At 36.2% G+C, this 17826-nt stretch overlaps 1 protein-coding gene across 1 annotated transcript; it reads left to right on the top strand.

Moving 5' to 3' along the window:
* The first annotated feature begins 382 nt into the window (after positions 1 to 382).
* chata (choline O-acetyltransferase a) lies at positions 383 to 11853 on the top strand. The gene is made up of 15 exons (XM_028005976.1): positions 383 to 565; positions 1231 to 1296; positions 1547 to 1738; positions 2756 to 2874; positions 2960 to 3013; positions 3087 to 3267; positions 3921 to 4098; positions 5034 to 5203; positions 6089 to 6189; positions 6284 to 6412; positions 6505 to 6627; positions 6711 to 6852; positions 8093 to 8155; positions 8244 to 8381; positions 10644 to 11853. The coding sequence occupies exons 2-15, from the start codon at positions 1249 to 1251 to the stop codon at positions 11034 to 11036; spliced, it is 2031 nt and encodes a 676-aa protein (XP_027861777.1). The 5' UTR covers positions 383 to 565; positions 1231 to 1248; the 3' UTR covers positions 11037 to 11853.
* The last annotated feature ends 5973 nt before the right edge of the window (positions 11854 to 17826 follow it).

Here is a 17826-nt window from a genome sequence, read left to right on the forward strand (position 1 = left end):
AGGGTTGTGTTTTTGCAGACATTCCAATATACTTAAACTATAATCATACAGTAAACTAAAAAGTTATTTTGTAAAAAGTGACTAATTGTAGTTTTTGGTAATGTTCAAAAGAAGATTTAAGACATTTTAATTTCTGATGTTGAAAATGCTAATCTTTTCAACAGGAATAAACAGTTTCATGGAAACAGTGAAAAAAACGAAGTAAACTGGCAAGTGTCTAATGAAAAGGTGTTAAGATCTGAGTTGCTGACTGTTGCCTAAATAAGGTGGAGTGACAATCAGAGTTGTCAAACAAAGTTCTCGGCGAATAGTAGGACTTCTGGGAGGAGCCAGGCTGCCTGGAGGCTGAGGGATCCTCTCAGCATCTCTCTTGAGCCAGCAACGGAGTTGTACTGATGCCATGAAAGGGAGGAGAAAAGATGCTCAAAATGACAACGGACAGAAATTGACAAATTTGGATGATTTTTTTTTCTTCTATTCTACAAAAGACTTCAAGTTATGATGAATCGTCATAAATGCCCTGTCCGAGCCTCAGGAGGAGTAAAATTTTCTTACTGTATGTGAGGTGAGTAAAATATTGTATCTCTTTTCATTGATTGTTCTGGTTTCGCAGGTATTTTAGTTGAAAGAAAATGAAGAATAATGATTAGATTTTGCTGATTTAATTTATTTTTATTAGTTAATTTTTTTTATTTCACCAATTCACCTTAGTCAGGTGATATTTTTTAACATTTCTATGAAAAGGCCAATGTTTTATAAAGGAATATTACACTATTTTATAAGTATATTACATTATTATATTATATGTCTTCACATTGTGTGACAAATTGTTCATATGTTGCACTACTTTTGAAAAACTAAGACTTAGGTAAATCTCAAAGACTTTCAACCTCTTGATGACCCTTCTTGGTTTTACGCACAAAAGGTGTAAAACGATTCAATACATGTGTTACTTCTTCCTTCTATTCTAAAGACTGACATCCGAATGTAGTCTGCTGAACATTTTGGTGGCTTATTTACACAGAAGCATCATAATAAAAAAAAGTGTTTTAAAAAGCCAAATGAAAGAAGAGAAATGCAAATAAGATCATTTATATTAAAACAATGGATACAATAAAGGTTTTCTCCCTGCAATACTATTCTTTTATAAAAGCATCATTATATACTACACCTTCAAAATGTAGTTATAAATTGAAAATTTAAACTCTCATGTCTCCACTTTCTTGACAGCCACCGCGTGTCACCAACATGCCAATCCGGAACCAAGACACTTTCAAAGATTCTGCAAGCGGAGATGTAAATATGGTTTTTAGTTGCATTTAAATGTGAATGAAACAAAAATTTGCAAAATAAAATGTTGACTAATGCCTGAGAAATCTCATAGTTATTGAAGTGAAATAAGGAAAAGAAAAAATGTAAATTGTGTTGTCAGATACAATAAACTAGGAATTTTCTAGATGAAATGAGTGATTGATTAAGCTATTTAGTTTCAGGTTTTTATGGGTAATGTGTTACTAAAGCTCACTGACTCAAATACATTGCCCAGGCTCTGCCAAAGCTGCCGTTGCCCAGCCTCAGTGAGACACTGGACACATACCTGAAATGCATGAAGCACCTGCTCACTGAAGAACAATTCAACAAGACCCAGAGCATCGTGAAGCAATTTGGAGCTCCTGGAGGAGTAGGAGAGCTGCTGCAGAGCAAACTTGTGGAGAGGAGGGAGAAAAAGGCAAATTGGGTAAATAAAACTTTTATAAAGAATTGGAAGTCATGTACTTATTTAAGATTTAGAAATCTAAAAAGATATTGCTGGAAGATTCATTTATCGACATAACTTATACTTGACCCAATTTGAATAACTTAAAGTACACTCAGAAGAAGTTTTAACCAAATTTTTATGATAATTGAAGGCGCATCTCTATGATCTGGAATGTGTTTGATTATTTCAATAATTCCATTTAAAAAGGGATCATGTTTTATACATATTCAAAGCAGAGTGATGCATTTCAAGTGTTATACTTCTGTTGAAATTCAACATTTAAGGTTTATTTTGAATAAGGTTATTTGATATTAGACCAATGAAAAATCATTTTCATTACAAAAATGTCAGTCTTCTGAAAAGCAAAGTGACTTCACTCAAAACTGAGCTCATTTTGTATGAATTGCAGCACAACGTAGAGGAGATCAACCTGTGGCTCCACTGTAGGTCTTATGGAAGCACAGGTTGCCTTTGAAGTTGCCTGCATTTCTAGTTGTGTTATTTCTCTAGCTGCCTCTTGAAATTACCTTTAACCCCAAACATTTGTCCTTCCACTCAACTTTAATTGTCCTTGTCCACAGCCTTCTGTAAACAGATAGCTTCATCAGCATTTGTGCCTTAAACTCCTTTTGGACAATATCATTTACCATCTGCTGGACAACAGTCACAGCAATTAGTGTTCCTCATGATTGCACAGCCATATTTCCACATTTCTGTATTAAAAATGAAACTTTGTTGCTTTTTTTGTAATCTGATAAATTTCATTATAATTATTCTTATCTGACATCAATTATCAACAAAAATATTGTCAGAAATAAGAAATATTGAAATATTTTACTGTGTGTTTTGAATTGATGTATCTTGCTTCACTTCTTTAATTTCTGAACTAAATTCATTTTCTGCTTTGAGATGCAACTGTGCTTCTATTCATATTTAGATGTCTTTTTTTGTATTTTCTTCTTTTGTTTGTTGTTTATTTCATGCAAAATCTTCCAGGTTTATGACTACTGGCTGAATGACATGTACCTGAACAACAGACTGGCTCTGCCCATCAACTCGAGTCCTGCAATGGTTTTTCCCCAACAGAACTTCAAAGCTCCCATTGACTCTTTAAGGTTTGAAACAAATGAAACAGTTTTAAGGACAGGACTTAATGTGTGTGGTCTGAGCTTTAAAACAAAGCATGGTTTCTGTTTCTAGGTTCGCTGCACACTTGATTTCAGGAGTTTTGGAGTACAAGACGCTTCTTGATGCGTAAGTCACCATGAAATTATCCTGTTCAGAAAAATACTTAATGACAGTAATAGGCATACGTTCCCATGTGTAGTCGTGCCCTGCCTGTGGATTACGCCCGGGGCCAGTTGTCTGGTAAACCTCTATGCATGGAGCAGTACTACCGCCTCTTTACATCATATCGCCTACCGGGGCCTGACAGGGACACACTGGTGGCCCAGGAAAGCAGCGTAATGCCAGAGCCTGAACACATCATTGTGGCTTGTAAGAACCAGGTGAGACACAAAGAAACACATAACTAAATTTATTAAACAGCAGTTGTATTAAACCCAATCCAAAGAAAGTATCTTGGTGGTCTGAGTGAAGAAGCAGGACAGAAGCTTGATAAAATTATTTAGAGTAAAACCAGATCTATTAATTTTATTATTGTATCTAGTGTGATGATCTTGGGCTATTTCAGCTTGCAGGTTCATGTTCAATAATGTCAGAAGCCCAAAAGATGAATTTGTTATTTAACTGAGCATATCTAAGGACCAACAAGGTTTCTTTGTTCTTGATGGTAAAGTTATATGATGATATTTAATGATTGGTTTAGGGAGAAAAATAGATAATTTTTATTTGTTGGATTGGCTGCAGAGTCTAGACTTAAAGCTCAGAGGATCTTTGAGATGTAGAAAATGCTTTCTGAGAGAAACAAGAACAGACAAGCAGCTGGAGCTTTTGATACAAGTATATTCAACTCAAAATTTATTGAAAGAATAATGTCACCAAATAGAATCAATAAAATTACTTCTTGGATTTTGTACACTTTAAATTTTGTGTTGTGTTCATGATATGGAAATCTAATAGGTCTACACTTGATATGAAGGAGATTGCAGATGAACCAGTGCATTAAAAATCTGCTTATGTCTGATCTGTACCTTTGCAGTTCTTCGTTCTGGATGTGGTGATCAATTTTCAGAGGCTGAATGAAAGAGATCTGCTGACTCAGCTGGAAAAGATATCCAAGATGGCTGGCAGTGAGGATGAGCCTGTTCCACCTACTGGTCTTCTCACGTCAGATGGACGAACAGAGTGGGCGGAGGCTCGCAGTGTACTAATGAGAGGTACATTTACATTTTACAGAATCTGAACTTTCTTATAAAAATGTTTCCAGCAATGACTGTATAGCACAAAATCAATCAAAATCATTTTTCTACTTGACAACTCAGTATGTTTTTTAACCCCTTCACCCTCACCCCTGGAAAATACAGTGGAAAAACGGAACGGCAGTCAAGGGCATGTTAAGGGGTTTAACAATTGTTTTTTTTACTTGGGATTATGAACATTGAATGCATTTGAGGGATAATAGAATAATACAAATTGGTAAACTTGAGTGACAACTGCTTCCAGTCTGACAAATATTCTCTCAAGTTTTTGTTTGGAGTTATCACTCCTTTAAAATATACAAAATTGTATTTTAAAGCAATAATATTCTGGTGGGATTGTGATCATTTACAAACACACATTATCCAGACTCTCTCTATTGAATCGATCAGCCCTTGATTTAACAAATGGCAACTTCTATGGGCTGTACGATTCTGGATCAGAGCACAGACACACACAGAACCAAGAAGAAGACCAACTGGATTTATCGAGCTTAATCAACTTGTTTAAGATGTGGTTGGGAGGGATTCATTTTCATCAGATATCTAATAGTTATGTGTTTGTAAAAAACAAATATTTTAAGTATTTCTTTTTTTACTAAATTTATTGCAAAAATATTAGTGATTACTACTAGTTTAATTCTTGATTTGACTAGTGACTGCTAAGAGTAACTATTTAAGATTTAATTGAGTGTGAATATTGTGATTTCTACATAAAGATGTTTCTAAAAGAAATAGATCTAATTTTTGTCCATGGCATCCAGTTAGAACTCAAAGACAGAAAATAATAAACTTCGCAGTTTGATTATGGCTAGATTTGAGACGGGAAGGAATTTTTATCGAAAAACAAAACTTTAGAAGATCAAAATATAGCTGTAACATTTTTCTTCCAACAGAATCAACCAACCGAGACTCCCTGGACATGATAGAGCGATGTTTGTGCCTGGTTTGTTTGGATGATGCAAGTGGAACTGAGCAAAGTGATTCGACACGCGCCACAATGATGCTTCATGGAGGTGGGCCGAGCAAGAACGGAGGCAACCGCTGGTACGACAAGCCGATGCAGGTCAGTGAGCAGAATCCCTTTAGTTTTCATTATTATGTGTCAAATAACTTTGAGTTAACACAACAGCCCAATGCAAAGCAGTAGTAGCCAGTGTTAATGTGAAGGTAGATGAAGAAATTTAAAATCAATCCTGAATGAAAACCTGTTAGAGACTGAAGGCTTTGAAACTAGGGCAAGGTTCACATAAACATTCAGCCAGAGCTATGTTGGAATGACTTTGGATCAAAGCATGTTTATGTGTTAGAATGGCCCAGTTAAAGTTCAAGTAAAAGCTCAAAGTTAACCGATTAACAAAAAATGAAACCATGCATCTGTTTTTTTTGTTTTGTTTTGAAGTGTTGTGCTACTTTGCGTTGGTCTATTAAACAAGTACACACCAATTAAAAAAATAACTTCTCTGTGTAATTTCAGTGTGACAAAGTTCAAGGAGTATGACCATTTTTGCAAGATACTGTTGCTTATAAAGCCATGTGTTATTTAAAAATGAATTACTGGATTAACCTGCTTTTTTAATGAAAAGGAAAATTAAACGATTAAAGATCCTTTTGTACTTCCGTAACGGCATTCAATTTATTTTGCAAATCAATGTAAAAGTAATGTTTGAAGAAATGAAATTGGAGAACTTAAGTTTGCATTTGAAATTTTATATTCAGTTTGCAGCAGATCATCAGTTTTTATTTTGACATAAATGTTCATATAACACATTCAGACATTGATAAATCACTTTTACAGGACAAGTTCAGGGCTTCCTTTTAAATTATTGCTTCTACTGTGCAGTGTGCAGATGATACCCTCCTAAAGAATTAAACAACACACCTGCACTGAACTGAAGTCTCAAATTATCTTAAGCATTTGATGAATCCCACTAAAAGGCTTCTTTTTCAGTTTATTGTAGGAGCTGATGGCTGCTGTGGAGTCGTATGTGAACACTCTCCATTTGAAGGAATTGTTCTTGTGCAGTGCTCAGAGTATCTCCTTAAATACATGTAAGAATTTTTTTTTTTTTTTTATGATTCATAACAGATACCAAATTCTTATTAAAGCAATGCTATTTTTTTTTCTCTCCCCATGTGACATCAGGATTGGCAGCCCATCAAAGCTGGTCAGGGCTGCAAGTGTAAGCGAGCTGCCTGCGCCACGCAGACTGCGCTGGAAATGTTCTCCATTGATCCAAAAACTTCTCACCTCCTCTGCTGACAAGCTCCACAGGTTTATATTCACTCCGGAACAATGGAATTCAAAATGTGTTTTGTGAATATTTGTTTTCAATGCGCTGCAAAGTGTGTTCCCCTTTTAATCAGACTGGTGCAGAATCTGGACATGAACGTCCACAAATTCTCTGACTATGGGAAAGAGTTCATCAAGAAGCAGAAAATGAGCCCAGATGCCTACATCCAGATTGCTTTACAGTTAGCATACTATCGGTAAGAAAAAGATGGAAGGTCGTCATTTCTTATGCTATTTTAACTCATAAATTAGGATTTTCTTCCTCTGGTTTTCACTATAGGTGTCATGGCAGAGCGGTGTCGACATATGAGAGCGCTTCAACACGTCGCTTTCAGCAGGGCAGAGTTGACAATATTCGCTCGGCCACACCTGAAGCTTTGGCCTTTGTAAGAGCGATGACTGATAGGAAGCTCATCTCAAGAGTAAGATGATTCAAAGAGTTGAAACTAGATACTTAAGTATAAACATAATTTTTCTCACAGCTTGACATTGATTTAGACAATCATTTTCTGTGTTTGGTAAAGTAAAAAGTACATTTTACTTGGTAAATTCCAGATTAATAAACGAGGGGGAAGGTTTTTAAGCACTTTTTTTTTTTTAAATTAAACGTTGAATATTTTCATACACTAAGATTAGCATTTTCTGATAGGTTCATCCACAACTCTTGAGTTTAATGGAGGCATTTTTGTGGATATATTTTATGACCTCACCTCAAACACACCACTTCCTCAAGTGACAGTAAGAAAATATAAGATGTCACAAAGAGCATTGTGGACCAAGAAAGTGCTACTTTCATTTGTTAGGTTATATTAAAGTATCAACCACAAGAGAATGTCCAGCCGGAATTTGTGCAAAATGTGACCTTTAACCCTGATCAAAAGCAAAAGACCTCATACGCTGACTGACGCCGATATTTGGCAAAGTGCTTTTTTCCACCATGAAAAAGACCTGCTGTGATTCGGACCTGAAAACCCACTCAGAGAAGAAGAAGCCATTATTCAAAAGCAACACAAAAAAGCCAGAAAGACCTCAAGACATCCGCCAGGAAGGTAAGCCTTGGATACAACAAGCTTTTCCAAATGGACAAAAATTATATGGCTACATCAATAACTTCAGCTGAAGGACAAAAAAGTCACTGTCTTGGATTGGCCACCACAAAGTACCATTGAAAAGGTGTGTGTGAGCAAGGCAACCGACAAACCTGACTCAGTAACATCAGGAGTAAATCACCAAAATTACAGCAAACTCATGCAAGAAGCTTGTGGAAGGACACACACATTTTTCGAAATCATACAGTTCAAAAGGCAGTTATAATAAAACAAAAATAAATATAAAATTCTGAACTAGAAAACAACAAAAAAAAACATTTATTCAGAAATGTATCTCACTCATTGTTCTTGTCTTTGGCAAAAACATAATAATGGTGAAAATCTTAACTGATCAAAAACTGCAATGTTTAATCTTATTTGACATTAGTGAGAAAAAAGTTTGTTTCATTTTGTTCGGTGTATATCAATGAATGGTTTCAAATGTGTTTAATATTTCTGGTATTTCTGGTATATTGCTGCAGAATCAGTCTTGCTCTTATTTGCACTATTATTTTTAGGACATTATAAAGTTTACTGTTAACAAAATATTAATTGCTACCCTCTGCATGGACAGGAAATGGAGAAGATGGAGTTGTTGCGATGTGCCATAAATGCACAGACAAAGTATACTGTTATGGTAACCGTTTTCTATCATATCATTTCTACTACAACATTGAATTATTGAATAACTGCAATAACATACCTTTTTGTGTGCATTCTTCTAGGCAATTACTGGGATGGCAATAGACAATCACCTGCTGGGTCTGTGTGAGGCAGCTCGCGAAATGAAAATGGAGAAACCTGAGATCTTCAAAGACGACAGTTATCTCATCAGTAATCACTTTATTCTCTCCACAAGTCAGGTGATTTCAAAACAATTTTACAATGCAATGCACTTCCGGAGGTATAATTTTATTGTAAGAAATCTGCCAAGTAGTAAGAAAAATATACAAAAATATAAAAATATTGTCAAGCTTAAACAAAAACAAGTACAACTAAACAACTAATGTTAGAAATCCCTTTCTAAATTAAATTAACATTTTAAAATTAAGCCGCTCTCTGAAGCCCAGTGAATTTCAGTATGGTGCCTCAATAGGATGCCCACTGTGTGATAAATCCAGCCAAGAAATTTTCTTTTCACTAAATATCTTAAAGTCATCTCTCAGTGGTATTTTAATGAAACTGAAGTGATTGGGAACAGAGTCCTGAAGTAACTATTGCCTAATAACATTCAGTATAACCATGTATGAGCAGCTACATCCAGCCCTTACATCACTAAGTAAAAGGCAAAACATCAGATTCAGTGCTAGATTCTAGAGCAGTGGAAATGTTTAAATATATTATTTATTTATTTATTTATTTTTTGCAGAGAGGTTAACCATGTGTGTCTGTCTGGCAAATCAGTAAGCACAACAAAGTCATTGTCTTGGATTGGCCACCACAAAGTACAGTGGCCAATCCACCGTACCACAGGACTCAAATCCTGACTCTCTTATACCAGGGGAAAAAACATTAGTGTATCAGCAAACCAAAACAGTTTGAATAATTTCAGCAATATGAGGATGGCCCTTTTCTGCTGGCCCACAGAATGGCCCACATGACTGCACATTGTGCATGAAACAGCATCCATAAAGAAATGGATGTTTGGTTGCTATATGAACTTGTCTCCACATAGTCCTGACCTAAACTCAATAGAACGCCTTTGGAATGAATAAGAGTAGAGATTGTGAACCAGACCAAAAGCAAAATCAGTGTCTGACCTCACATATGTGCTTCAAGAACAATGGTAAAAAATTCCCTAAAATGAACTCCTGTAGCTTGAGGACAGCGTTTCCAATAGAGCTCCAGCTGTAAATACTGCTGCTGACAGAACACACATACCATACGTCATCACTACTTCCCTCCCCTGACCTGAAAAGCTGACTCACCTCTATAAAAGTCAGCCAATCTGGGGCTGTGGTTACCTCACCATGTGAGGTCATAACAGAGCCAGGCTGACTTGGACCACTCATCTCATCAATTCCTTCACAAAATACATTCAGAGGGCAAGAAGGCGTTTTAATCCCACCCCGAAGTGTTTTGTGTAGATGCCATTAGACTTTTAAACCTGAGCTAGATAATCCTACACTGGGTAGAGAGTCTTTAAAACACAGCTTGAGTTTTATTTAATATTTGATTTACTGGTGAAAATACCAAAAGGACATTTTTAGCACTTTTGGAGATTCTGACCACTGTTGTTGTACAAGTACACCCGACTCCCTCAACTTACTTCTCCCTTGGGGAGGGTTAATACCCGAACCAGCTACGTAACCCTCTGGTACTTAGATCCCTAATCTGCAGGGTATAACCCACCAGAGAACTCATAGAGAATCTATCTAACTGGTTTATTAGAGAAGATTCGCCTGGATTCTAACAACCTACGTCTGAATGTCTCACCCCCCTTCCTTCCATGTATTAAATAACCAGCAACCTGCGTTAGATAATTCCCACAGAACACATTCACTAAACGACTGCTCTTCTCATTTCACAACTGGCTCTTGGAACAGATCCAGGCTTAGTTTAGTGACTTTGTCAAGTCCGGGGGATGCTGATTTATTTTACAATATTTGGGCTAAAAGCAACTGTGGTTACATCATTATTGCTTCACCTTTAGATCCCCCGTGGGAGTAAGGTCAACTCCATTTCACTTTACAACACTTTGGATTGAGACAAGTGTAAAGATCAGCATATAGACTGATTAAACCTGAACTGAATTATTTTTACAAAGTTTACTGATTATTCAAAGCATTTGAAGATTTGAAAAACCATTACTTTAAAAAATAAATCTAATTTTTACCCAAAATCTTATGAAAACACCATCTCTTTCAAGTGAACCCAGAATTATATATTGTCTTTTTGCCTAACATGAGCATAATTTCACACCTCCAGTTTGCATGATGAGGGGATTGGTATCACTTATATACTATTTACTTATGGAATTGTAAAAATGATTGGGCTGCTTTGAAAATCTGTGATTAATCTAAAAATGTTTCTACATATTTATAGCACTCATAAGTCTTTTCCAAATTGTACTTTATCATAGAAGTGTTTATCTGCCTATGGTTCAGTAGTAACCCTTCTCTCAGGTCCCAACCACTGTAGAAATGTTCTGCTGCTACGGACCAGTGGTGCCCGATGGATACGGTGCTTGCTACAACCCTCAGTCAGACCACATCATCTTCTCAGTGTCTAGTTTCCACGAGAGCCCGCAGACGTGTTCAGTGAAATTTGTAAAGTGCTTGGTGCAGGGACTTCAGGACATGATGGATCTGTGCAATAGGTGCAACGGTGGCCCCAACCCAGCCGAGCAAAAACGAAACAATCAGACGATGGAGATGCAAACTCAGACGGAAACAAAAGGTAAAACATCACAAGATTCAACCAAGAGTCAACCAACAAATCCACAGGTTCTGGTGAAAAGTCCAGAACCAACTTTTACAGGGGCCCGAACCGGGACTTCTGCAAAATGCAAGTTTTAAAAAAGCATAAGTCAATCTGAGAAAACTGTGCCACTAACATTACATGGTGTGTGTGTTGAAGTGTATTATGGTGCAATACTGTATTTTTCCACAAAGTAACTGTGATGAAAAATATTACATTGATGTGCAATAATTTCTGCTGTACTGTGAACTATTATTAGACTTTGAAATAATTATTTTTTGATGGGTGAAGCTTTATGTCTGCTGTCAAAAGTATCAGTAGAATAAATAGGTTCAAATGACCAATATATACATATGCATATATAACAGAGATATTCTAACCAAAGAAGAATTATGATGTGTTTTAGTTTACATGTTAGCATCATCTTTTAAATGAAGCTTGACTACAGCTGTGAGTTATTGCACCCATCTGCTTGATGTGATCTAATTGTTCACTGATATCTAACTACTGTATTTACTTTGCTTACTGCAGTCTTCAGTGTAATATATTTTTGCTGATTTTACCATCTGTATTGTACCAGCATTGTGCTCTGTTCTGGAGTTTCCTAAATAAGACATCATTTGATGAAATAATTTGTTTTAAATTCACTATGTGTATCAACTGTGTGCCACACACTGGGACTGACACTGTGCTCATGTACAAATAAAATCAAAGTTTACAGTATTTTAGAAGAGACATTACTAGGATCTATGAGCAGAAAACACAATTTAACTGTTTTAATTAATGCAACAAGCTATTAGTTGAAGTTAAAAAAGTAAGTACATGAAATGTGCAAATGAGAAATTATTGTTGTTCTTTAATGTTGATGTATTGAAATTGTAAAATCTAAGACATTAAAAAAAGATTGAAACCAAAGCAGTTTTTAGTGATCTTTTATCAAACAAAGGATTATTGTACTATGATAATGCAGATAAGATCAGCGTTATTTTTGTTATAAATGTTTCTCAGAAGCACCAAGTTGGTAATAATACCTAACAAAAGCAATAAAAGCTATATACCATCGTGACAATGTTTAGTTTTGGAATAGTTATTGTACCCTCAATGTTTATGATTTTTAATTAAAAACCACAAACGTACTCTATTGGCTCTTTATGTGATACAGAGTGGCACAAAATATTCAAGGGGACGGAAAATTATACTTGGTAAAATGCTTGGTTAGATGTGTTTTCAAGCTGCTTTATTCTGATACAACTGAATACAATTCTGCGCAAACACCTGAGTCAAATCATCTGAGTGAAATTTATTCTTGGCATGAATTCAATAGTTCTGTGAAAGCCTCAGAGGTTTGTAAGAAAACAGCAAGTTTTAAAAGTCTCATCTGGCTCTGTTCAATGGATGAGGTACAGCAACATGGCCGCCTCCTTGCCCTGAATGGCTGGACAACATCAATCAGTCAAACAGCTAAACAGCATGCTGCATCTTTGAAGAAACTGCAGAGATCAACAACTCAGGTGGGAGAATCTGTTCAAATCACAACTGTTTATGAACTCCACAAATCTGTCCTTCATGGAAAAACGACAAGAAGAAAGATTTTAAAAGCAAGCAATAAGAGAGAGGGAAACAGAAAACATTTAGACTGTCAGACTAAACCAAAGTCCTACTTTCTGGACAACTTGCAAAATGCAATGTGTGGTATAAAACTACTCAAGCATATCATCTTTAAGAAACCATTTGGTAAAACATAGCAGTGGCAGCATCATGCTGGTGAGAGTTAATAGGGTTCATAGATGGCGGTAAATACAGGGTAATCCTGGAAGAAAATTTACTGCAAAAAGAATTTAAACATTTGGATAATTGCACCTTGTAGCTGGACAATAAAGCCAAACACAAAGTCCAAGCTGCAATGAAGTGGTTTGCAGCAAAGCATATTTATGTGTTAGAATGGCCTACTCAAAGACCAGACCTAAATCCCATTTTGGAATTTGTGACAAGGCTTGTAAGCTAATGTTTACACACTTCCTGTCTAATCTAAATGAGCTTGGGGGATTTTGTTGGTAAGTAAAACTACATAAAACCAGACAAAAGACATGAAAACTGATATTCACAGATACCCCCTCGACACCAAAAAAATATTGGAACACAAATTAACAAGTGACTCTTTCACTAATCACAAACTACAGCCTGAGTGTGCCATCTGTACATTTAGAGCTTGTACTCAAAAATCTCCAGAGATAAAATGTATTTTTTTAACTACTCCTCAATTTAATCTGCTTGTAACATATAGCAATCCCCATCAGCACTGGGCCAACAAAACATTTCTTTAACAATCAAAGAAATAAAGCTCTTCATGCTTAGTCAACCAAGTCCAAACTTTTGGGGGTTCATAAAAAAAGGAGAAAGAAAAACAATATCATTCCCTTTAGACGTTATCACTAATTTGCTCTAGAAGAAATTCTCTCATGCTTGGCTAAGCATTGCATTCACAGGCAACAGGGGATCACTTTGGAACTGGCAGAAAACTATAAGAGACTAAAATAGAGTTGTGCGTACGCCAACATAAATCTTCACATCTCTAAACTTTATTTCCAAACTAGAATTTGCATACTAATTAGGAACACACTTAGAAGATCTTAATTAACATGTGTGTCTGCAAATCTGAGAATCTTTGTGAAATATATTGTAGCTGTAGTATAATGAAAAACAATAAATATAAATTTTATATGAGTATCCCTGTCACTATGAAACAAGGCAAATGGCACAAAATCAGTTTTCACATATTAGACAAAAATATCTGTCCTAGCAATTAAATAAAGTCCTTTTCAGCCACTAAAAATACTAAACTTTGAAAATGCTAAACTTATTGGGTTAAAATAAACACTTCTTGAAAGATATCTAATCAGGATTGTACATCCCAAATATAAAAACAAAAAGCACTAGCACACTTATCCAAGGAAAACATAGGCAGAGCTCACTCCAGTAATTATGCTGCTACACTTCTCTAGTTTTGTGAATGGCAGCAGAATCTGTCTGAGCACATAACAGTAGTTAGCAGGCGTGGACGAGTTGATAAAAATCCAGTTACAGTTATATAGTCACTGGACTTTAAAGTCTTGCCTGAAGTGCTTTACAAAATCATTAAATACTGTAGATATCGAGGCTGTTCTGTTAGAAGTAGTGCTTATGTTTGATCAAACAATGTAAGGTAAATTCAAGCACTCGTTTTGTATTGCTTTGCTGCACATTGAGAACTATTGTAATCACTGAGTGGATCTTCTGATAGTTTGATCAAGAGCTCACTTAATGATGGTACAGTAAATGGATTGAATTTGCATAGAGTCACATGCAAAGTGAATGTGCAAGGCTACTTATGTTCCATCCTCATATCTTCCCACATAACTTCCAGATGCCTAAATTAGTCTTGAACACTTTCCTCATAACGAAGAGGCTTATTGAGAATTAGGAAAAGAGGCAATCATGGCAGCACTTGGCAACATTGTACTGGTTGTAAACAGTTGACTGTGGCACCACAACAGATCAGAATATTCATAAAAAGAAAATATTGGTATTATAAATTCTAATAAATTCTATAAATTCTTTATGTAAATATTCAATAATATGATCATCTTTACATACTTGCAGCAGGTGCTCAGATGGAGCCGGTGCTATGAAATCTGAGGACAGATAAACATATGCATAGTAACAAATTAAAAAAGCATAGCAAATCAGACAATATCAAGATTTGTCTCTAAAACATTAATGTCATGCTTACATTTTGAAGACCATGTTAATTCTCATCATTCCCTCCATTCCCACTGCTCAGTGAAGAAGCAACAGGATAATATCAGCATGTGTCCTTTTGACCTGACCAGAGTAGGTTTACTGGGCTGTATTGTGAATGTCTCCAGCATAACCATCTGAAAGGATCAGAGCAGCTTCATTATTGAATTAAGTGTAGCTCAGTCGCTGGAGGTTAGACTCTTAATTTCATTTTGGTTCCTTTCCTTCATATTTCTCAAACTCCTATGAGTGCAATCTGTGTAACTTACTTTTAACGGCCAATAACCAGTGGTGGTTTCTGATTATGGGCAACATGGGCAAGTGCCCAGGGGGGCATTAGAGGATTGAGTTCAAAACCACCAAATAACAATGCAGACATTTTATTCCTAAGCTCTGCCATGAATGGGTTTTGTGTTGCAGAACATGCCTGTTTGTACCTTCAGTCATGGGGAGTGGTGTCTCCCTGTGTTGAACTGTCACTGTGTTTACTGCCAAGCAAGGGAACAGCTGACTTCCTTTTAAACGAAGCTGCACAGATTTTTCCCCAAGCTCACATCATGACCTGAAAAAACACACACCCGTCCAGGAAATAATTTTACATTATTGAAACACTAATTAAGGCTTTTGGTAAGACATTTAACAACAACAAAAATAATAATAACACCCTACTTGTAACTCACAAGAGGTTGCCTGTCACCACAGAAGAGCATTATAGAATAAGAAGTGTCTTGCTGCTCTCCACCAGCTGGTTTTTATGGTACACTTACCAGAGAACAGATTTCCTTGGATGAGATGACAGCCCCAGCCTTAAACTGAGCTCACCCTGGTGGCAATAAACAATGTTCCAAGTCAGAGTGAACGGCTGCTGTAAAAACGTTATTACACACCGTGGCAGTGAAAAACCATATCTGTTTTGTAAGCAGTGCTCCTTTTTGGAGTATTTGGAGCCTGCATGTGTGGCCAGAAAGAAGGAATGTACAAGGGATTATGTCAGTAAAAACTGATACTGTGTCATTACTATTCTTTATTTTTGACTCTACATGTATCCATTAGGCAATACATAAACAAAGATTATATCATTAATTTGTGTCAGTCAGATAAAACATTGTTGCTATTGAAGTACACACAACACAAACTTTAAAGGTATGAAGTTAAACAGTTTGGGTTTTCATCATAACTTATTAGTGTTTTTTATGAAAAGAAATGTTCCCATATCAATGTCCTTTGTCATTTATCTCCGGAAAAGAAAAAATATTTAGCTACAGATAAACACCAATATTTTGCCTTGATTTACTGCAACAACAAAAAAAGACATCAGCAAATAAGTGGCTAGAAAGTTCAGGTTATGAGAGTATCACATTTTCAAAGTTTCCCCTACTTGCAGGACATCCGATGTCTTTCTTTTTGGTTCTCTTTTCTAAAAGGCCAGATCGTGCTCTACTTTCTTGCCAAAGGAGATGATGGTAAAGTTTGAGGCCGCAACGTGAAATATTGGGGTATAAATACTTTTGCAAGGCACTGTAATAGTTAGCTAAGGCAGTTTTGTTCCTTTTAAAAGATTACACCCGGAAACTTATATTTTTCTCTTTCTATTTATCCTATGTACACACACATACACATGCTTCTGCTCTGCCCTGGGGGGCCCATTAGTCAGGAAAAGGGGTGCAAGGTGCAACACAAGCACCCCATCTAAATACAGCTACTGAATCCAGTAGTCCATACTGTTACGTACATCGCAAAATGCAAGCTCGCTCATCTGTAACGTGCCAATATGCTCAGCTTCTAGGAACTGCAAAGGGAATCGGCACTGTGGAGGAAGAGGGAAGAGGAGCTTTAAAAACTTAAGGAGAAGCAGACTTAGAATAAATCTGTAAACAGAGAGATACTTTCATGCATCATATTGCAGAAGTGCAGCTGACGTGGAAAGGTAGATGTCAGAGCTAAATGTGAGACAAGAGAAAAGGCCCTGAAGGCTCTGGTTAGTTACTATGATGTATGTCGCTGAGAGCTGGGGGGGGTTTGGTTGTTGTCAGTAAAGATGGGCCGGTGGAGAAATGATAGGGGACAGATGAGACAGGCACAGTGAAAAGAGGGCTGGTTTTGTTCATGTGTCACTCGTTGCCTCCATACCATGACAACACCATGTGGGCTCTGCAGCTCCCTGGGGACGGCGCTGACGTCTTCAGTCTCTTAGACTCACAGAGCTACTGTCCACACAACCAGAGTTACTTAATTCATCATGTTTAAGAAACTGTCAGTTTGCCCTTAAATCTGGTAGGGTGTAGAGACAGTGGGATTATCAACAGTTTGCTTTTAAATGGTACACTTGGGAATACATTAAATTAATGAAAAAACTCTTAGTTGGCTTCATGATATATAAATAAGGTGATTCAGTATTATGGAAAAATATACAGCACAAGGAATTTAATGTACATGCAACCATACAGGTATTTTTGGATCATCAAATAAATTTTAATATCAGAAAAAGTCTATTAAAATTTTTAAAGACATTTTTGTTCATTAAGGGAAAAAAGCCGTCCATCCAGACTTGACGGTACAAAATCCTCCAATGCCGTTATGTAATTATTTAACAATTTTTTGGGAAAGTCAAGTTTATTTTCACAATCCCAAACAAGACCAGAATATTGCCATATTTATAAAATCAAAAAATCCTCACACACATCATACCTCAATCTGTTAAAATTTAAGAATAGATTAAAAACAAAATTACTGATAGTCTGGAAATGTTAGTCTTTTCTAAAGCTTTTGGAAATTGAGCAAACCACAGTGAGGCATTGTACACCAAGAGAAAACAAGGAACATAGATCAACGTTCCCACTTGCTTCAGTTTAGGTCAGTGTTCATAATTCAGAAATCAGAAAAATGCTAGTCTGAACTTAAATCCAATTGAGATTTTCTGCCACCAAGTGTGATACAACCAGTTAAATTTAGGGGCCAAATGTTCTCTTTTCTTTCCCAAAGTTTCAATCAGCTTGTTTTTGTCTTACCAAATGAAACCATTTTTAAAAATTTTTTTTCGTTTTGTTTTTTTAATTTAGCCAGGTTATCATTGCCTGTTTTACAATCTGAATCATTTAACTGAAAACAAAA

This window comes from Xiphophorus couchianus, chromosome 22, assembly GCF_001444195.1.
Source record: "Xiphophorus couchianus chromosome 22, X_couchianus-1.0, whole genome shotgun sequence".
NCBI lineage: Eukaryota > Metazoa > Chordata > Actinopteri > Cyprinodontiformes > Poeciliidae > Xiphophorus > Xiphophorus couchianus.

Coding starts and splice junctions, on each gene's coding strand:
- chata (XM_028005976.1), top strand. CDS start 1,249: ATGCCAATCCGGAACCAAGACACTTTCAAAGATTCTGCAAGCGGAGAT. Junction 3,014..3,086: donor TACAAGACGCTTCTTGATGC/GTAAGTCACCAT, acceptor TCCCATGTGTAG/TCGTGCCCTGCCTGTGGATT. Junction 5,204..6,088: donor GGTACGACAAGCCGATGCAG/GTCAGTGAGCAG, acceptor CTTCTTTTTCAG/TTTATTGTAGGAGCTGATGG.